The sequence below is a fragment of the Pelophylax lessonae genome (genome assembly GCF_965119305.1).
Source record: "Pelophylax lessonae genome assembly, chromosome: 3".
In the NCBI taxonomy this organism is placed as follows: domain Eukaryota; kingdom Metazoa; phylum Chordata; class Amphibia; order Anura; family Ranidae; genus Pelophylax; species Pelophylax lessonae.
Genome location: NC_138770.1, coordinates 31,043,723 through 31,066,009, shown reverse-complemented (window position 1 = coordinate 31,066,009; position 22,287 = coordinate 31,043,723). Strand labels below are relative to the sequence as shown.

The following is a 22,287-nucleotide window of genomic DNA, read 5'->3' as shown; positions in this document are numbered from 1 at the left end:
TATCTTGGTCTGATCAGACCACAGGAGATGGTTCCAGTAATCCATGTCCTTAGTCTGCTTGTCTTCAGGAAATTGTTTGCAGGCTTTCTTATGCATCATCTTTAGAAGAGGCTTCCTTCTGGGACGACAGCCATGCAGACCAATTTGATGCAGTGAGTGGCATATGGTCTGAGCACTAACAAGCTGACCCCCCACCGCTTCAAACTCTGCAGCAATGCTGGCAGCACTCATACGTCTATTTTCCAAAGACAATCATTTTATATGACGCTGAACACGTCCACTCAACTTCTTTGTTCAATCATGGCGAGGCCTGTTCTGAGTGGAACCTGTCCTGTTAAACCGCTGTATGGTCTTAGCCATCGTGCTGCAGCTCAGTTTCAGGGTCTCTGGCAATCTTCTTATAGCCCAGGCCATCTTTATGTAGAGCAACAATTATTTTTTTAAGATCCTCAGAGTTCTTTGCCATGAGGTGCCATGTTGAACTTCCAGTGACCAGTATGAGAGAGTGAGAGTGATAACACCAAATTTAACACACCTGCTCCCCATTCACACCTGAGACCTTGTAACACTAACGAGTCACATGACACCGGGGAGGGAAAATGGCTAATTGGGCCCAATTTGGACATTTTCACTTAGGGGTGTACTCACTTTTGTTGCCAGCAGTTTAGACATTAATGGCTGTGTTGAGTTATTTTGAGGGGACAGTAAATTTACACTGTTATACAAGCTGTACACTCACTACTTTACATTGTAGCAAAGTGTCATTTCTTCAGTGTTGTCACATGAAAAGATAGAATAAAATATTTACAAAAATGTGAGGGGTGTACTTACTTTTGTGAGATACTGTATATTTTATCTTGTACCTAGGATCATAAGGACAGATACCTGTATATACAAAACATTTTGGTCCAATTTTTCCCCCCTGTGTCGCCCCAGGTCAGGTTAATTTGTTGGGGGCTGGAAGGAAGGCCGTGTGCTAGTAAACCATGTTTGTATTTATTATGATGTACATAAATACAGATTATGTTCTATGTTTATGAAACACTAATATCGAGTCTTAAAATTTTAAGAGAAAACTGTCTGTACATCTTCATAGTCCTGAAGAAGCCTTGTGTGAAACGCGTTGACCAGTGAACAGACGAAGATAGAGGAATATGATCCGAAGCAAACACAGTGACGTGCCTCCATCCCTAATGGTTAATGCAAACAGAAAACATGAGGCCGTAGGACTTTATATGAGGCCGGTCACCAACTAAGATATACAAAAATAGAATCTGAATGTAGTCATTCATTATACATACAGTAATTGATACAAATGTTGACATCAGTAACAAATATGATGCAGACATGTATACAAAAAAAGCTGACACAAAAAAATCCACATAGTAAGGAGATTGTTATAATAGTAATAAGATATATTCAGTAATAAAGTACATGGCCTGTCACTAAATGTTACATCTAAGTGAACAGAGGAAATATCTATACCTACACGAACCTTATGATATATACCAACTTATCCTTATATATGTATGATGTACATGAGTGAAATTAGTAGGAGACATTGATCTCCTGTGTACGAGCTGAGCTCAGTTTGGGGCCAGTTTCCTCATTTTATTGAGATCTGGTTTTAGATAAATCAATAAATGTTATTTTAGGATAAATCCATGTAGTTGTTATCTGTCTCATGCTGTGCCCTTAAAGTCCACACATATGACAGTGGTTCCTTGTGAACATCTGTAGGTTCCCATTTCTCTGAACAGATAGGATGTTGGGACTCTCATGATAGTTCTGGTTTTTCTTCTCCTATCCAAGTTCTCCAAATAAAACATAAAAACACATTCCCTAGACTGGTCATTGGAGACAACGAGCGGAAGAGTGTGTGCACCTGGCTGTGTGAAAATACCCTGTATCTGGCTGTGGAGTAATCAGTGGGAAGCCCGGGCAAACCAATATCCAAGCGGCTCCTGCGGGGGTACCGCTACGCAGAAAGCAAACCTTGCTTCAACAAACAGTTCTCTCCTCAGGACAGAAAAGAAGACAAAGGTAGGCGACTGCACCAAACTTTGATAAGATGCTGCAATGCACATCGATCACCCAGAGAGCAGAGTCCTCTCCATAGGTTTTCCTTTTGGTTACTCCCTAGCAGCCCGCATGGCGTCTACTCCCTTCTGCTGACCTCAAGCCAAACATACTCACGTGTCCCGCACCTCTTCCACAGGGCAATCGATGCATCCGCAGGGCGACCCGGATCCCAGAGGCAGGAACACAATCTGGGCTGGGCACTCTTAGGAGACATGTGCAGAATGGAAACAATTGTTTCGTTTCAGATAGATTCGTTATGTCACTAATTTCATTTCATTCTGGAATTTGGAATGCTTTTAGTTTGGTTTTGGAATTTGTTTAGTTTTCGTTCAATTTATTTTCGTTTTCGGTAAAATTTGTTTAGTTTATTAATCTAAAGAATTCAAACTTTTCAGAATGATCAGAATTCCGTTTGGTCAAGAAACGATCGACTGATTGGAATTCTGTGTGAAGAAATAGCTGGTTGCTAAGCAGGGGGCTGGGAAGGCGGCCGCCCGCATCCTTACCAACCGATGACTCATCAGCTGTCAGCGGGCTTCCCCACTGACAGATGAATGGAAAGAAAAGAATGCCGGCATTGCCTGGTAATAGAAAATTTTTTAAAAAAATGACGTAGGGTCCCCGCCCCCCCCCCCCCAGTCTATACCAGGACCACACCAAAATGTAAAAAAAAATAATTGGCGTGGGGTCCCCCAAAATCCCTACCAGACCTTTATTTGAGCATGCAGTTCGGCAAGTCAGGAAAGGGGAGATGAGAGAACGCCCTCCTAACCCATACAAGGCCACATATCCTCAACATGGGTGAAGGGTGCTTTGGGGCAGCTTTGCCCCCCCACCCGAAGCCCCTAGTCCCCATGTTGATGGGGACAAGGGCCTCTTACCCACAACTGTAGCCTGTGGTTGTGGGGGTCTGCAGGAAGGGGGCTTGTCGAAATCTGAAAGCCCATTTTACCAAGGGGCCCCCCCAGATCCCTCCCCCCATGTGAATGAGCACCGGGACCATAGTACCTGTACCTATTCACCAAAAAAAGTGTCAAAAAGTAATAAAAACACACACACACAATTTTTGAAAAATCCTTTATTAAAAAATAAAAACCAGCGTCCCCTGATGTAGATCCGTCATCAATCACAATGCCCAACGTACTTGAAAGAATACATTTTAAAAAAAGACGCTTTCGCCGTCATGGAGACCCTCTGCCTACTGCAGGCCCCTGTTTCACATCTTTTATATAGGTAAGGGGCGGGGCCACCTGTCTACATCACCTGGTGGCACCGCCCCTTCTGACATCAGGGACCCAGCATGCACCGGTCCATGATTTCAGAAGGGGGCAGTGCCACCAGGTGACTTAGACAGGTGACTCCGCCCCTTACTTCTGTAAGAAATGTCAAATGCTGGAGGAACCTGCAGTAGTTATTTTTAAATAAACCCCATTTTCTTCTAATGGTGGGCAATGCCGGCATTCTTTTCTTTACATTCATCTGTCAGTGGGGAAGCCCGCTGACAGCTGATGAGTCATGGTTGGTAAGGATGCGGGCGGCCGGCTTCCTGGCTTGCTGCATAACAAACAGCTATTTCTTCATACAGAATTTGCATCGGTCGATCATTTTTTTTGACTGATTCAAATTCGAATTGTTCTGAAAAGATGGAATTTGTTAAAATTTGTTTCGTTTGTACAATTTCTAACAGATTTCAATGAAGTTCATTACAATTTCATTTGGAGATTTGGATACATCCCAATCTAGGAATAACTAGAAATTTGTCTGAATTTGTATTCGCACCGAAACGTATTTCACGTGTCTAACACTTAATGGCCACCCGCTAACAGCTGGGCTCCCAGCCAATGCAGGGCCCACTCTCCAGGCATGGCCCCCCTATATATGTGTGCCATAACACTACCCCGCTGATAGCTCAGGACATCCTGGAAGACTTCTGGATACCAAAGGAAGCTCCTGACATCCCGCACAGCTGCCCAGCACGAGACCCGCCCACCAATACTTCCAATAGGTAGGAAAACTTCATACAAAAATGGTCCTATATGTGAGGACAAAAAAAAACATGACCTTTGGCTTATCCTGAACATTTATGGGGTGGGGTCTTATGGGGGAGGAATGAGGGCGGGGCTACCCAAACGTATGCTGCCATGGACATCTGTCAGGAAAGCACATTATGGCCACTAGATGGAACTGACCATTATAGGAAATCCCAATTCACCATGACTGGGGGAATGCGGGTCACATTTCTTCAACACATTTTTAACAACCAGACCTGTAAGTGTTTGTGAAATCTTCCCGCACAAAATGTACTCAGCCAATGAAAGGTAAGGACTCCATTTTTATTTTTCTCCTGCTATCAATGGCCAACACAGTACAAAACTTCATCTATGTCTTTGGTGATCTCTGATCTCCTTATGAAGTGTTTCTTACATGATGAAGATCAGCCATGGAGTATATCTGAGGTGTATATCAGGGTGTGCTTCTTCCCCACATGTCCACCAACATTCATATAGAAGACCTTTCCCGCACTCAAGGCAATAATACACCTCCAGGGTTGTGTGGGACACCTGATGTACAGGAAGACAGGACTAGTGAGGACGAATTCCCTCACTCATGGCAGGAAAGTGGCTTCTCCCCCGTGTGAGATCTCTGATGTCTGTAAAGAGTGGACTTCTGTGCAAAATATTTCCCGCACTCAGGACAGGAATACGGCTTCTCACCAGTGTGTGATCTCTGATGATTCTTAAGACTAGACTTATGTGCAAAACATTTCCCGCACTCAGGACAGGAATAAGGCTTCTCACCCGTGTGCAATCTCTGATGTTTGGAAAGCTCGGACTTGTGTAAAAAACATTTCCCGCACTCAGGACAGGAATACGGCTTCTCACCCGTGTGCAATCTCTGATGTGTGGAAAGATTGGACTTCTGTGCAAAACATTTCTCACACTCAGGACAGGAATACGGCTTCACACCAGTGTGTGATCTCTGATGATTCTTAAGACTAGACTTCTGTGCAAAACATTTCCCGCACTCAGGACAGGAATACGGCTTCTCACCCGTGTGAAATCTCTGATGTGTGGAAAGAGTGGACTTCTGTGCAAAACATTTCCCACACTCAGGACAGGAATATGGCTTCTCATCAGTGTGCAATCTCTGATGCACGGAAAGAGTGGACTTCTCTGAAAAACATTTCCCACACTCAGAACAGGAATATGGCTTTTCCCCCGTGTGCAATTTCTGATGTCTGTAAAGATGGGACTTCCCTGAAAAACATTTCCCACACTCAGGACAGGAAAGTGGCTTCTCCCCCGTGTGAGATCTCTTATGTCTGTAAAGACTGGAGTTCTGTGCAAAACATTTTCCGCACTCAGAACAGGAATACGGCTTCTCACCCGTGTGCAATCTCTGATGTTTGGAAAGATAGGACTTGTGTGAAAAACATTTCCCGCACTCAGGACAGGAATACAGCTTCTCACCGCTGTGAGATCTTTTATGCATATTAAGATTGGATTTAAAACTGAAACCCTTCCCGCACTCAGAACAGGAGAACCTCTTAGCTGTTGTAAGGACGGCATCATCCCTCACAGTCTGAAGTTCCTCAGGATAAGAGGAATACGATGGTCTGGCACTGTCCCTCACAGTCTGAGGTTCCTCAGGATAAGAGGAGTACGATGGTCTGGCACTGTCCCTCACAGTCTGAGGTTCCTCAGGATAAGAGGAATACGATGGTCCGGCACCGTCCCTCACAGTCTGAGGTTCCTCAGGATAAGAGGAATACGATGGTCTGGCACTGTCCCTCACAGTCTGAGGTTCCTCAGGATAAGAGGAATACGATGGGCCATCTACACTGTGTGGTGCCGGATGGACATTTGAGGTAGCCGGGTTTTCTCCTGGACTATACTGTGTGATGTCCTCATCTTCTACTTTACAGTCTGGAGACAAAGTGAGACAATCCTCTGAGGTTTTCCTCATCTCCCGTCCATGTACTAAAATAGAAATACAAAGATTATTACTAGACATCAGAAGATTGGTTCCCCTAAACCAGGACTCCGCCCACATCAGCCAGCTTTGTCTCTGAGGATCTTACAATTCCACCCTCAAGGTAACTAGTAAATGGGTCCTCTGATCTCCTACCAGTTCATTTCTTTATTCATGGACCTTAGTCAGAGAGTGAGGAAACAACAAGAACTGTCTTTTATAGGAGTGACAGTGATGAGGGGATTATGGGACGAGTGTCCCCTCCCCCTCTATCACTCATTGCCATCTTCCCAACACAAGAAGTCCTGCACTTCCCTATTTAGTCCATGATTTAGTCATGAATAACAGCGGGGCTGAGCCCCACCAGAGGTCAGAGAGTGAGGATGGGGGGAGGACAACCAATATAAAGACTGGACTGATCCTGAAGACCACCATCATTGGGTTACTGACTCCTCCCTCATTATCACTTTCTGTTTAAGGTTACAAAGTTTGAGGATGTTTTCACATTATTATCACCATGTAAAAGTCTGTCCTCCAATCAAATCATCAGATATAAAATGTCCAGCTGGTAGAAAATGAGTGTATCAAAAGAGAATCCATATTATGTGTATATATAGCAGTGGGTAGAGGGGAGAGAACAGAAGTCAGGACTATGTAATGTACAGCATAGAGTATATAGTGCAGGGGTCAGGAGTATGTAATGTACAACATAGAGTATACAGTGCAGGGGTATGTAATATACAACACAGTGTATATAGTGCAGGGGTCAGAAGTATGTAAAGTACAACATAGAGTATGTAATATACAACATAGAGTATATAGTGCAGGGGTCAGGAGTATGTAATGTACAACATAAGAGTATATAGTGCAGGGGTCAGGAGTATGTAATATAAATGATATATTAAAAAATACCCTCCAATGGAGTGGGGACTATTATGGGCATATAAGACAAAACAAATTCCAAAAACATGGATTATAAAACAATATACATTTTATTACATACATAATAAAAACTAGACTATAAAATAATGTGGCCTGTGAACATTTGTGTAATAACATGCTGGAAAGAGAGGCTGAATTGTGACCATCTAACATGAACTTCCAGACCAACAGGCTGGAGCAGAGTGATTGGTGGTGCAGCTGAGCTGCCAGAACGGCACCGTGCTTTGCTGTTACCGGTGTTTTTGCAGCAACACCACCCAGCCTGATGAATCTGTGGGTCTGGAAGCTCATGTTAGATGACCTCAGCTGCCTGCTCTGTATTCAGCATTACACTTACCATTGGATGACAGTTCGATCTAGCAGTGTGGTGTTGCTGTCACTAGTGTAATTACATCCATCTGAGGATACCTGGTCCTATTTTGATGCCCCCGTTGCTCTGCAGACAATCACAGCGCCCTCTATCTTAAGCCTAAGCATCATGGTGGCACAATTTCTTGTCTTTATGATCCTTGGCTTGTCCATGTGACAGCAGTGTATATGGCCGGAATACCTTTATACCTACCATGTGAGCATCCCGAAGAAGATTTCCGACCTTCATTTTCGAAATGCCTCGGATGTCTCATTTCATTATTATGTTTTGGTTGAGGTCTTGGTAATCATACCGGTAAACTGCTATCTCACAAATGTTCACAAGCCACATTCTTTTATAATCTAGTTTTCAATCTGTATCTAATAAAATGGATATTGTTTTATATTCCATGTTTTTGGAATTTATTTTGTCTTATATGTCCATAATAGTCCCTACTCCTATGGAGGGTATTTTTTGGATGTTATGACCGGGATGATGGCATTCTCACAGCTTTCCACCATTTGCATATAATATAAATGATATAGTGTAAGGGTCAGAACTCATAATATTGGTATTCAGGAATCAGTGGAAGCTTAAATGTTCACATGAGACAATTTTCAGAGGTCCCACACCGCTGCCCCCCATCTCCTGAGACTGTACTCAGTGACTTGGGTGTGACACTATACAGACATATCCCTCCACCCGGCACAGCCAGCAAATAACAGAGCAAGTAACCCCGGGAGAATTGTTCTGTCAGAGATCTTACTAGACCCGGGCATGGGGCAGAAGAACCAAAACACATGTCCTAGGTTCCTAGGTCTGGTAACACCTATAGTGAAAATCAACATTTTGCTGCCAGTTGAATGGAATTGAAATTACCCCAGAATCTCCATAAATCCAGTCTAGATACATAAATTGTGTCTGCAGCACAGAGAAGGAAGATTATCCGAGAGAAATACAGGAATACAGGACGGGGAACACAGCTCAGGAAAGTGACCAGGGGATTACAGGCTGATATCACTCAGTCCCCGCCCTACTCTGGACCAACCAGTGAGCAGTGTGGGTGGAGGAATGTATTTAGGGTTAATGACCCACCTGTGCTGATCTCTGTAGGAGTGTCCTCCTCTATAAATGTCCCCGTTATTCCATCCTCCTCCATAGACTGCTGATCATCCCTCACATACGTCTCTTCTTCTTCTGCTTTAACCTCAAATTCTATATCGATTGGATCTCCACTCTAAATCAGGAAAATGAAAGAGAATATCATCTGTAAAATATAAGATTTAATATTGCAACATCACATTAACACTCCACACATTGTCTCCATGAGTCTGTGTTTTATAAGCTCCGCCCACTAACCTTGTAACAGTGAGGGATGGTGGGATCTTCCTGTGTGGAATCCCGGGAATACAGAGGATGGGGACATCTCTCTGGTGGGTTCCTGGTATTAGGTGGCTTCATCAAATCCTTGTGTCCTTCTGAAAACTCCTCCATCACTCCATACTCCTCATCCTCCTCTTTATACTCTTCTTTAACATCAATATTATCATCCCTGAGGTTTCCACTCTGAATATATAATAAAACATTCATTGTAACAAACATGCTGTGTATAAATCAGAGCTACCAATAATTGTCACTCATCTACCTGATGATGGTGAGGGATGGTGTGACCTTCCTGTGTGGAATCCCGGGAATACAGAGGACGGGGACATCTCTCTGGTGGGTTTCTGTAGCTGGATGACTCCACCATGGTGTCCTGGTACAGATCTTTGTGTTCTTTTAGAAACTCTGACTCCTCCATCACCCCATCCTCATCATCCTCCTCTTTTATCTCTTCTTTAACCTCAACTTTAGAATCTCTCAGGTTTCCAATCTGAATATATAATAAAAATGACATCAATGGTAACAATGCAGATAATGTACAGATCCTAATGATACTATCAGTGATTGTTCCTCATCTACCTGATGATGGTGGGGGATGGTGTGACCTTCCTGTGTGGAATCCCGGGAATACAGAGGACGGGGACATCTCTCTGGTGGGTTCCCATTACTGGATCCATCTGTAGGAAACACACACACTGACTGAATACATTGTTTCTATGTGTTTATCAGATGATGGGGGATCTAGGTGGATCCTCTGTACTGCTCTCTCCTTTACAATAAAGTCTCCTCTTACCCGGTGATGTGAGGGGCGGCTGATTCTCCATCATGATGTCCTTGTAGAGATCCTTGTGTCCTTCTAAATACTTCCACTGCTCCATGGAGAAATAGACAGTGACATCCTGACACCTTATAGGAACCTGACACACACAATGATATAGATAATATCCACACACATAGTTAATCTGGTTGAAAAAAGACACACCACTGATAACCTTACACCTTTCAGAGTAAGAATCATCAACCATTATTCTCTGTCTTTTAGCATATTTTCTATCCCTTTTACAAATGGATTTTATAGCCTGTAGACTTTACCTTACACATTAGCCGTGTGTGGGGAACTGTGTCACACGCTTTTTCAAGTATACTACGTCCACAGCCACCCCTCTGTCCAAGGGAGAGACATGGGGGGAGCTGTGAGGTCAGTGTGATGTCATAGGACATATAGACTCTGAAGGGAGGGACATTTGAATGGAGAGATTTGAGAGTCCTCTATATGAGGCTCCCTTGCAAACTAAATCATTGTTCCTGGGTGAGTCCTACCTCTCTTAAGCTGAAAAGTGAACTTTGAGCTTTACCATACAGAAATCTGTCAGGAATTTGTGAAAGTAATCTCTCATGTGATCAGGTGACGTCTGGAGGAACGGAGTGTAAATAGCATACAATTTTCTCCAGAGCTCCTAATGGTGGGGATGGATTTTTCAGCATGCTGGTGCCAAGTTTCCACCCCCCAGAGTCACTGCAGGTATAGAGAAAATCTGTGTAAGAGGATATGGATTAGAGATGAGGTGGAGATCCAGGAATCAGGATAAAGGTCAGGGAAAGCAACAGACGAGCGCATCCAAGAGATGAAGCCGGGGTCACTACACAGAAAATCAATCCAAGGAAACAACAGGCAGGACGAGGAATAGCAAGAAGGAGCTCAGAGACAAATAAGAATATTGCTCAGCCAATGGGAGATTATCTCAGCATGACTTACATAATGAAGGAGATGAGGGGGAGGGGAGGAAGTCACTTAAGGTGACCATAGATACATGGAAATTCAGCTGGTTCTGCAGGGATCGGTCACATTTCCATCCATGTGTGGTCACTGCCGGATAAAAGTCACTCCATCAGCGGCTGCAGCCAATAGCTTCATCACTGATCTGTGTATTCTGAGAGCGGAGGAGCGCCCCCCATTGTCAGAATACAATAGTGCAGATCCCCCCATCCCCCTCCAATGTGTGGATGGGGGAATCGCTTTAGTTTTTTTTTCTCTCATCCCGCTGGCTGAACGATAAAACTGAACCATGTATGGCCAGATTTGGAAGGAAGATATATTCATCAACTGATCCCCCTGAAGGGGTTGATCTAGGTTTCCACACTATATATGTGTGTATCATCATCTGCTGGAGATAAAAGATGCCTCAGTGACTATGGAGGAAGAGGACGGACATGACGGGGGGGGGGGGGGGGGTTTACTAGGTGTAACTAGAAAATAAGATCTTATTACCTCCTCTGCTGCCACTTCCAGTAATGTCTCCTCTCTACTTCCTCCCGACTGACCTTTCATCTGGAACTTCCTGTCTGTACCTGACATCACTTCCTGTGTGTACCTGAAATCACTTCCTGTCTGTATTCCATAGAGACTTCCTGTCTGGGTAGAAGTGAGAACACCACCTTGTGGAGCTCAGAGGAACTGCAGCCCTGAGAAACGTCTAGTAGTGTGAACACGCCTTGTGCTGTGTGTGTATGTACTGTATATCCCTATAGATGGGTCATCTCCACTCTCACCAAGGGGGATAGAAATATTTCTCTATCTTTCATTGACAGATGTAGCTCCATATTTTCTTAGACCATTGGGTTATGCTTCTCCCATCAGGAATAGGACACTAGGCAGGAAAAAGCTTTACCACACCTATGGGACTGTCCCTGCAGGCAAAACCCAACACACTCTCCTACAGCCCTCCATTTGTTTCTGCCTGGTTTAGGAGTAGGACCTAGTTCCCTGCTGGGATTGCGGTCTTAGCTATTTAAAAGGGAAATTTTTGTTATATGTAATTTTTATTTACTAGTTTACGGAAATACAAGCAACAGCTGGCTGCAGTTTTGCACTAGATAATCTAGATCCAGCCTGGCCAGTGAGCGTGAACAGGTTATAGTCCAGCACTAGGCCTTGCTAAGATAAAGCCCCGATGGATGGGGAAGAGCCTGCGAGTGGACCGTCTTGCTGGGACGTGATGACCTAGAACACCCTGAGTCGAAGCATACCCCCTGGCTGGCAGCACCCCCACCCCGGGTGGGAAGTGGTCTGTTTGGAGTGGCGCCCACCTGGTATTGTTGTATGGTGAGTAATGCTGTCCCCCCAATCCTCTGGCGGTCTCGAGGTGAACGTGGGCCGCCTCTTTGGAGTGGTTGGACCCTCGGGAGATCCCTCGCTTCCCCTGGCCTCTCGGACATACCAGCCCCCCCCCCCAGTTATTCTCCCCCTTCCCCTAGTAGGTTCTTACCTTGGGGGGTAGTAATATTACGGCTGCTGCAGTGTTCCTGTGGGGGGGGGGGGGGCAGTGACTGTCCTGGTGGGGTCTTTTGTTAAGGACCTTCTGATGCCACTTGTCTGGGACCGGGGGACCTGGGACTGGGTCCCAGGGACTGCATGGTGCACGGTGGGGGCCACCATTTTGCTGTAGATTTGTTCTCATTATTTTCCATTGATTTTCTGTTAGTTCCCCATAGGAATGCATGGGGTGGCCATTTTCTTGTAGTCCACATTCGCTGGACACGCAAAAGTCATGACACAATAGATCTAGCAATGACCCAGGCTTTTTTCTGCTTCCTGTGTCGGATCATTTTTGCTTTCTGTTTTACATGTGATTGTGAGGGTGCCCCCTTAGTAGTGCTTATCCACTCTCCAGAGCAATATGACTCCAAGACCAAAGTCACAAACATCCTTCACACCTTTCCACCGTTTGCAGCACCTCAAGCACCTTTCCTTTGATTACACCACTTTATTGAAGTTATACTATGAGTGGACTGTTTACCAAATTTTGGACATTTTTTTTTGCACTGTAATATTCAGCACTTTTGCACTTTATGCACAAAATTATAGTTTTGGCCCCATTGCACTTTAATTCTGTAATTCTGTGAATTGATGTTAGTTGTCATTATTGACGTAGCACAATTGCACCTTACATGATCTAATCTATTGTTGTTTTCTATATTTATTTTATGGATATGCACATTCGTAATACAATTGCACCTTACATGATTTAATTTATTTATTATTTTATAGATATGCACATTCTTGCAACCGCTGTCTTTTTTGGCATTTTATTGATTTTCTTGGTTTTTACCTAGTGAACAGTAGCTGCAGGATCACTTTTTATTTATAGTTCTAAGCGTGGGTTATAATTTTAATTTTTTACACATCCTTCACACTCTCCGCAACTCCGATGGCAAAGGAGCTGGATCCTCCTTGCTAACTCCTGCAAGTCTGCTGTGCCTTCTGTCTCCCTCCTAGACTCGGCTTCCTCCTCCGACCACTGTTCCAGCAGGAGCTCCGCCTCTTCATACACACTCAGGGAGGAGAGAAAGGGGAAGGATATACAGTACATACACACACAGCACAAGGCCGTTGTTCCGTGAAAAAACCATACCCGTGAAAATTCCCTACCCTCGTCACTTCCGGTGCACCTACGTTGCACATACGTCATTGAACAGCTGAGGAGCTTACTAGTGCGCATGCTCGGAGGGTAGGGAATTTTCATGGTAGTGTGTTTAACGTTACACTGCATCAGCTGTTGCGGCGGTTACATTAAAACATCTCGGCTGCAACATGAAATCATGTCCGCTCCTACCCCTGTCACTTCCCTGATCTTGGCTACTAAATATAAAAGCGGTGGCGGGTCTATGAAAAAACCGGCCGCCACTTTTACATTTAGTAGCCTAGATCAGGGAAGTGACAGGGGTAGGAGCGGACATGATTTCATGTTGCAGCCGACATGTTTTAATGTAACCGCCGCAACAGCTGATGCGGTGTAACGTTACAACACACTACCATGAAAATTCCCTACCCTCCGAGCATGCGCAATGCTAAGCTCCTCAACTGTTCAATGACGTAGCCGGAGCTGTGAGCTTGTGCACTGCTAAGCTGCTCAGCTGTTCCATTACGTTTCTGACAGGAAGTGACGTGGGTATGGAATTTTCACGAGGTATGGTTTTCTAACGTTACACCGTGTTCACACTACCAGGGCTGCAGTTCCTCTGACCTCCACAAGGTGGTAATCTCACTTCGACCCAGACAGGAAGTCTCTATGGAATACAGACAGGAAGTGATGTCAGGTACAGACAGGAAGTGATGTCAGATATAAATAGGAATTCTGGGTGAGAGGCGAGACGGGAGGAAGTAGAGAGGAGACGTTGCTGGAAGTAGCAGCAAAGGAGGTAATAAGTTCTTATTTTCTATTTAAACCCAGTAACCCCTCCCGTCATGTCCGTCTTCTTCCTCCATTATCACTGTGACGTCTTTTATCTCCAGCAGATGATGATACACACATATATAGTGTGGAAACCTAGATTAACCCCTTCAGGGTCAGAACATTTCCACACTTACGGGGCCGGAAAATTCTCCTAATTCTTATTTCTCGATTAGTCTTTTTTTTTTAAACAACTTTGTTGACTTGTATTAGGTGTGGGGGATGGGGGGGGGGTTTGTTTAGACATAAAAATAATCTTATTTGTCCCTCTTTACCAGCAGATCAAAAACTAGCAAAAAAGACTTTGTGATCTGTCAAGCCAAAGGTAAGAGACTTCTGGATGAAAAGAACACTAAACTGAATGTTCCTCTGTGTAATCCCACCGGGGTCCGTTCTTCCCTCATATTATCCCCCATACATCCCCATCCTAATATTGTACAACCAGTACAGTCCACATCATTCTCTCTCATCAATTATTGGTTTACAGGGAAACCTGTATAGATTACATGACCAATGAGGATGGAGGAGGATCAGAGTCACATGACTGAGAAGATACTAAACCTCACCCTGGAGATCATCTACCTGCTGACCGGAGAGGTGAGGAGGATTCTGGGAGGTCACATGACATCACTCTTATCTCTATTAATAAAACACAGACCTGACTGGAGAGGGGAGGAGGATTCTGGGAGGTCCCATGACATCATTCTTATCTCTTAATAAAACACAGAGCTGACCAGAGAGGTGAGGAGGATTCTGGGAGGACACATGACATCACTCTTATCTCTATTAATTAAACACAGAGCTGACCAGAGAGGTGAGGAGGATTCTGGGAGGTCACATATCATCACTCTTATATCTATTAATAAAACACAGACCTGACCGGAGAGGTGAGGAGGATTCTGGGAGGTCACATGACATCACTCTTATATCTATTAATAAAACACAGACCTGACCGGAGAGGTGAGGAGGATTCTGGGAGGTCCCATGACATCATTCTTATCTCTTAATAAAACACAGACCTGACCTGAGAGGTGAGGAGGATTCTGGGAGGTCACATGACATCACTCTTATCTCTATTAATAAAACACAGACCTGACCGGAGAGGTGAGGAGGATTCTGGGATTCTAACATGATATTCCTATTGGTTCCTCAATACAGAGATTTCCTCCTCTGAAGTCAGGTGATCATATGACCATCACAGTGCCTCCATGTGACTCCCTAAACCCTGAGAGACACAACATGCAGAAGATTCTAGAAGTCACCAAAAAGATGATGGAGCTGCTGACAGGAGAGGTGAGCGGCGCTGGGAATTCTTTTTATAATTTTATTTTTGTGGATTTTCCCAAAAATAAAGAAGTTTCATCCATTGTATTTCACAACACAGGCAATGAAGAGGGTATATAGATATTACACCATGCAGGCAGGGGTTTGCACAGGCTGGGATTGCATTGGCAACTATTATCTTGGATAAAGTATTAATATTGGATTAAGTATTACACTTCTGCTCAGCACTTCAGCGAATGCACAAGCATACAACTGCAAGCCAACAGACAGACTACAGGTGATCTGAGACTCTATACTGCTTTTCCATCTCACATTCAGTTTACATCGCAATCTCACCACCCTGTATTATGCAATCCCTAATTCTCCTTCTCATGTTTGCATCCTCTCTCCTAAAACTTTCTCTCCTTCACCCCTCATCTCCGCCCCACAGCTTGTATATATCACCCTCACTCCTATCTTCACCTTTATACTGCACTCATCAACTCCTGCTGATTCTGAACCCACACACCAATAATATCTACAGGACACTGAGATGTGTCCCCCCTCATAAATCATACTCCCATATCACCTCCCTCACCCTTTTGCTTCTCCTAACCTCTGGAGATATTTCCCCAAATCCTGGACCCCCATCATTTACCTTTGGCAGACATACCCATCACCCCCTATCCTCTGACACCAGCCGAAATCCACACAATCTGGTTTCTATTCCTCTTCTGCCTCAAGCCAACCTCCCCTTCTCCTGCGCCCTCTGGAATGCCCGCTCTGTTTGCAACAAACTCACCTCTGTCCATGACCTATTTATCACAAACTCCTTCAACCTGCTTGCAATTACTGAGACCTGGCTTCAAGACTCTGACTCTCCTTCTCCTGCTGCCCTCTCCCATGGTGGCCTCCTGTGGACTCACTCTCCCAGGCCTAGTGGACGGAAAGGAGGTGGGGTTGGAATTCTGCTTTCCCCTCAAAGCACTTTTCAGGTTCTTCATCCACCGCCTTCTCTGTCTCTCTCCTCATTTGAAGCTCACTGTATTCGTCTATTTTCTCCAGTTTCGTTGAGAATTGCTGTGATCTATCGGCCTCCTGGACCGGTATCAGGCTTCCTTGATGACTTCTCTGCCTGGCTACCCTACTTTCTCTCTTCTGAAATTCCCACAATCATTCTTGGAGACTTCAACATCCCTGTTAATCTTAACACTCCTGCTACTTCTAAACTTTTGAGCTTAACCTCCTCTTTTGACCTAAAACAATGGACACATGCTTCTACTCACTCTAATGGCAACAGCCTTGACCTCATGTTCTCCTACCTATGCACCCCTCACAACCTCTCCAACATTCCATTCCCTCTCTCTGATCACCACCTCATTAGTTTCAGTCTCTCCTTGTCCTCCTCCCTTACCTTCCAACTACCGAACAATTACCCGTAGAAACCTTCGCCATCTGAACCCTTCACTTCTTTTTTCTGCTACAGATGGTCTCTTCAACACAATCTCATCCCTCTCCTGCCCCAACATGGCCACTTCTGTCTACAACAGTTCACTGTCATCTACCCTGGATGCTTTGGCCCCCCTCACTACACACAGAATCAGGCCCCGACCGCTTCAACCCTGGCAGACAGACAATACCAGAAGCCTCAAAAAACGTAGTCGTGCTCTTGAGCGTCTGTGGCGTAAGACTAAGTCACAGCAAGATTTCAGTCAATATAAATCTGCCCTCCAAAAATACAGTTCCTGCCTACACACTGCCAAACAGACCTACTTTATCACTCTCATTAACACCCTCTCACACAGTCCCCGTCAACTCTTTTCTACCTTCAACGCTCTACTTCGTCCTCCATTGCCTCCACCCACTAACTTACTCACTGCCCAAGAGATTGCCAATCACTTCAAAAATAAGATCGATACAATTCGTGAAGAGATTTTTACACTAAAGATATCTCCCTCACCTTACACACCTTGTCCTCCTACACAATCAATACTTCCCTTGTTTAACCCAACTACTGTAGAGGAAGTTACTAAAATTTTTTCTAATACCCACCTAACTTCCTGCCCCCTGGACCCTGTTCCTTCTCAAATACTACGGTCACCCTCTGACTCTATCCTACACTCTTTAACTCATATCTTCAACCTCTCCCTCTCCACTGGGATCTTCCCCAGCTCTCTAAAACATGCGCTAGTAACTCCCATACCAAAGAAAGCCTCGCTAGACCCCTCCAATCTTAATAACTTAAGACCCATCTCCTTACTCCCTTTTGCTTCCAAGCTCCTTGAACGTTTAGTCTACAACCGCCTGAGCGAGCACCTCATTGAGAATAACCTCCTTGATCCCCTTCAGTCTGGATTTCGCCGGCAACACTCCACAGAAACTTCTCTCCTAAAACTTACAAATGACTTACTAACAGCAAAAACCAATGGTCACTACTCGATACTCTTACTCTTGGACCTCTCGGCTGCCTTTGATACTGTTGACCACCCCCTCCTTCTCAAAAAACTCAGTTTGCTCGGTCTCCGTGACTGTGCTCTCCACTGGTTCGAATCTTACCTATCTCACCGCACCTTCAGTGTCACTTACAATTCCACTTACTCCTCTGCAACTCCTCTTACTGTTGGGGTCCCCCAAGGTTCTGTCCTTGGACCACTACTATTCTCAATCTATACCTCCTCCCTGGGTCAGCTAATAGCCTCCCATGGCTTCCACTACCATTTCTATGCTGATGACACCCAAATCTACCTCTCTACCCCTCAGCTCACCCCATCAGTCTCCTCCCGCATCACTGATCTACTAACAGACATATCAGCCTGGATGTCTCACCACTTCCTCAAACTGAATCTATCTAAAACCGAGCTCATAATATTTCCTCCTCTACGTGCCTCTTCCCCAGAGTTCTCTGTCAAGATCAATGGAATAACTATTAGTCCTCCCACACATGCCAGGGTGCTAGGGGTAACCCTGGACTCTGCACTGTCCTTTCAGGCTCACATCCAATCCCTGTCCAAATCATGCCGCCTTAACCTCCGCAACATCGCTAGAATATGGCCCTTTTTAACCAATGACACCACCAAGCTCTTAATTTACGCTCTGGTTATCTCTCACCTCGACTATTGCAACTCCCTCCTCATTGGATTACCCTTACATAGATTATCCCCCCTTCAATCCATAATGAATGCAGCTGCAAGACTTATCCACCTTACCAACCGTTCAGTGTCCTCCAACCCTCTCTGCCAATCCCTTCATTGGCTTCCACTCACCCAACGAATAAAATTCAAAGTGCTAACAACAGTTCACAAAGCCATCCACAACTCTGCCCCCAGCTACATCACTAACCTGATCTCAAAATATCAACCTAGCCGCTCTCTTCGGTCCTCCCAAGACCTCCTGCTCTCTAGCTCCCTTGTCACCTCTTCCCATGCTCGCCTCCAGGATTTCTCCAGAGCTTCTCCCATTCTTTGGAACTCTCTACCCCAATCTGTCCGACTGTCCCCTAATCTATCCATCTTTAGACGATCCCTGAAAACCCTTCTCTTTAAAGAAGCCTACCCGGCTACTAACTAATAACGCTGTTTCTCTTGCTCCATCAGCGCATCCCCCACATCTATTGCCTTTTGTATCAATTGACCCTCCCTTTTAGATTGTAAGCTCTAACGAGCAGGGCCCTCTGATTCCTTTTGTTCCAAATTGTAGTGTAACTGTAATGTCTGCCCTCATTTTGTTAAGCGCTGCGCAAACTGTTGGCGCTATATAAATCCTGTATAATAATAAATGAAAAGGGTATATAGATATTACACCATGAAGAGGGTATATAGATATTACACCATGAAGAGGGTATATAGGTATTACACCATGAAGAGGGTATATAGATATTACACCATGAAGAGGGTATATAGATATTACACCATGAAGAGGGTATATAGATATTACACCATGAAGAGGGTATATAGATATTACACCATGAAGAAGGTATATAGATATTACACCATGAAGAGGGTATATATATATTACACCATGAAGAGGGTATATATAGATATTACACCATGAAGAGGGTATATATAGAATATATATTACACCATGAAGAGGGTATATAGATATTACACCATGAAGAAGGTATATAGATATTACACCATGAAGAGGGTATATAGATATTACACAATGAAGAGGGTATATAGATATTACACCATGAAGAGGGTATATAGATATTACACAATGAAGAGGGTATATAGATATTACACAATGAAGAGGGTATATAGATATTACACCATGAAGAGGATATATATAGATATTACACCATGAAGAGGGTATATATAGATATTACACCATGAAGAGGGTATATAGATATTACACAATGAAGAGGGTATATATAGATAATACACCATGAAGAGGGTATATATAGAATATATATTACACCATGAAGAGGGTATATAGATATTACACCATGAAGAGGGTATATAGATATTACACCATGAAGAGGGTATATAGATATTACACCATGAAGAGGGTATATAGATATTACAACTTGCAATAGCCAATAGACATACAGCATACTTGGACAGTATATGCAGTAAACTGAAATAAGTCAGAGGAACCCTGAAAGTTCTGGAAAGAACATGGAGCTGTTTGGCCATCTGATGGACATGCCTGGGTTTGGTGGTTGCCAGGAGAACGGTATTTGCCTGACTGCTTTGAAGAGTTGAAGCTGTTATAGCTGCAAAGGGTGGGCCAACTCAATATTGGACCCTACAGACTGAGACTGGGATGCCATTAAAGTTCATGTGTGTGTAAAGACAGGCGTCCCAAAACTTTTGGCAATATAGTGTAAGGCAGTGTTTCTCAACTCCGGTCCTCGGGGCACACTAACAGGCCAGGTTTGCAAGAAAACTGAAATACATCACAGGTGATATCATTTGCTGCTCAGTGATTGCAGTATTCTAGTCTGCATCTCCCCAAGGTAATACTTAAAATCTGGCCTGTTAGTGTGCCCCGAGGACCGGAGTTGAGAAACACTGGTATAAGGGAAGGTTTTCAGTAACCGGGAGCACCTGGTATAATAGTTTGTAGATGGAGGATATGAGGTGTGGTTGGTGTCGGCCTTGGATTCATATGTGTTTGAATTTGGTTGGGTGGTGTAAAGCTAATGATGGAGGGGGGGGGGGTGGAGAAAAATGCTTCCATTGAATATAAGAGGTAAAGAGGTTATTGGGAATATGGAGCTTAGTGTGGAATTCCTCAAAGGGTCTGAGTTTGCGTGTAACCAAATCTACAAAATGACGCAACTATAAGGAGAATTATCTGCAGGACTGTGAAAACAACAGCCAGCTCTATTAAGAGGAAAAGTCTCACACCAGATTATTGACCACAATGTGGTGGATGAAAAAGCCAACGATACCACTGCAAAAGGTCCCTGTTCCCCGCCACTTTCTCCAGACACATCACAAGCACACGGCTTATCTGGAGGTCACGGCAACTGAGACCATCCACAAGGGTTCACCTACTGATAATGAAAGGTTCTCCCTCTTATGTAGGAAGGAGACCTTCTGGATTTATAAGTTTGGTTCCTTATCACCATATGGCCTGAATGAGGACTTAGAGATCCATAATATTGTCTAATAATAATCCTTATATCCCATTAACTTCTTTTTACCACATTGTGTGTCATAATTGTTGTCTCTGGCAGACATATTAACATTAATAATAATATTTTAATTTTTATTATTTTTTATGATTATTATTATAATATTAGTTAGTTCTTAGAATATGCACAATAGTATTCAGGCAAATATTCCCCTTTTTATTATTTTCTGATGATATTTTGTACATTTGTGATTATAATGTAGAGTTTATATTTGATGGCAACTGACTCAATGGCAGCCATAAGCATTGATCGGTTAAGTGGCATCCAGATCTGCATAGCTCCGCCCACTCCCCACCCCTCTATTGGGACACATACAGCTTAAATACTCCAGTTGTCTTTATCCCCGTGACTTGATAAAGCGCATGCACGTGAAACACGTCATCACGGCAACTTTACAAGCTTGCATTCCATGCTGGGACCCCGAGGCTTCCTCTGGTTCTTCCCAGGGCTTTTGTATTGGCGCCCCTCTATCAGCCCTCACCGCAGTGCTGGATGACCCTTCCATTAATGCCCAGGGATCTTTTGCAGTGGTGTTGTTGGCTTTTTCATTAACTTGACTGTTCCAAACCACCACATTGTGGGTAATAAACTGTTGTTACCCTTAATAGACCTGGCTGTTGTTTTCACAGTCCTCCAGATAATTCTGCTTCTAGTGACCACTGGGGGCACCTAGCGTGGTCTAATAGAAAAAGAAAAATACAGTGTGCAACATTTTTTCCATATGGACAACATAAATCGCATAGGGGAGGAGGATTGTTTCAGTGGAGAGGGCATGGTGGAGTCAGCTGACCATAATAAAGGGCATGGGTGAGTGGGGTAGATAAGCCCAAATTCTATTTCAGACCAGCGACTGGGTGGGTGATGGACAGACCAGGACATAAAAGTGTGGAGGTGGGAGGCATAATAATAAATTAACCACTTCCCACCGGAAGGCCGTCATATGACGTCCTGGACTTGAAGTGGTGATATCTGGATGATGGGTGCAGCTGCAGGCATCATCCAGATATCTTTCTTTTCAGCCAGCTATTCCCTTACTTGTAAAAGCCATCCTAGCCAGAGGGGATGTCCTGCACCTCTCCTGCTGCCCTCCAGTGCCTCTCTTGGCTCTCCCTTGTGATCGGGGAACCAGAACACAGATCCAGCGATGGAATACCATAGAGCTGGCCATAGACTGGATGGTCCCCGGCCATCTCTATGCTCCTGGGAGGCTGAAAGTAACCTCATGACGTAACTTCCGGTGCTGGCAGATGTAAACACTGCCAGTTGTTTATCCTGGAAAGCAGAGATCAATGTACTTTTTTTTTCTCATGCTTTCCCGGGTAGAGGAGATATCTGGGGTCTACGGGACCCCAGATTTCTCCATAAAGAGGACCTGTCACGCCTTATTCCTATTACACGGGATGTGTACATTTCTTGTAATAGGA

At 44.3% G+C, this 22,287-nt stretch overlaps 4 protein-coding genes across 4 annotated transcripts in view; 3 read left to right on the top strand and 1 right to left on the bottom strand.

Annotated features, from left to right (window-relative positions):
* LOC309550268 (uncharacterized protein) overlaps nucleotides 1–7,594 on the bottom strand; it is a gene marked incomplete at both ends in the record, with an annotated part of 461,917 nt that extends 454,323 nt beyond the window's left edge. The window contains 2 exons of the mRNA XM_082250676.1: nucleotides 4,753–5,421; nucleotides 7,559–7,594. Coding sequence (XP_082106802.1) covers nucleotides 4,753–5,421; nucleotides 7,559–7,594 — 705 coding nt within the window. The remainder of the gene's footprint in view (nucleotides 1–4,752; nucleotides 5,422–7,558) is intronic.
* Nucleotides 1–22,287, top strand: part of LOC309550736 (uncharacterized protein) — an 851,482-nt gene that overhangs the window by 69,589 nt on the left and 759,606 nt on the right. The window lies entirely within an intron of this gene.
* The window catches only part of LOC309550774 (uncharacterized protein), a 461,615-nt gene that overhangs the window by 208,655 nt on the left and 230,673 nt on the right, over nucleotides 1–22,287 (top strand). The window lies entirely within an intron of this gene.
* LOC309550267 (uncharacterized protein) lies at nucleotides 7,602–20,838 on the top strand (the record flags this gene model as incomplete). Its single annotated transcript, XM_082250675.1, has 3 exons — nucleotides 7,602–7,648; nucleotides 15,767–16,421; nucleotides 20,656–20,838. 3 exons carry the CDS (start codon nucleotides 7,602–7,604, stop codon nucleotides 20,836–20,838), a joined length of 885 nt encoding a protein of 294 aa, XP_082106801.1.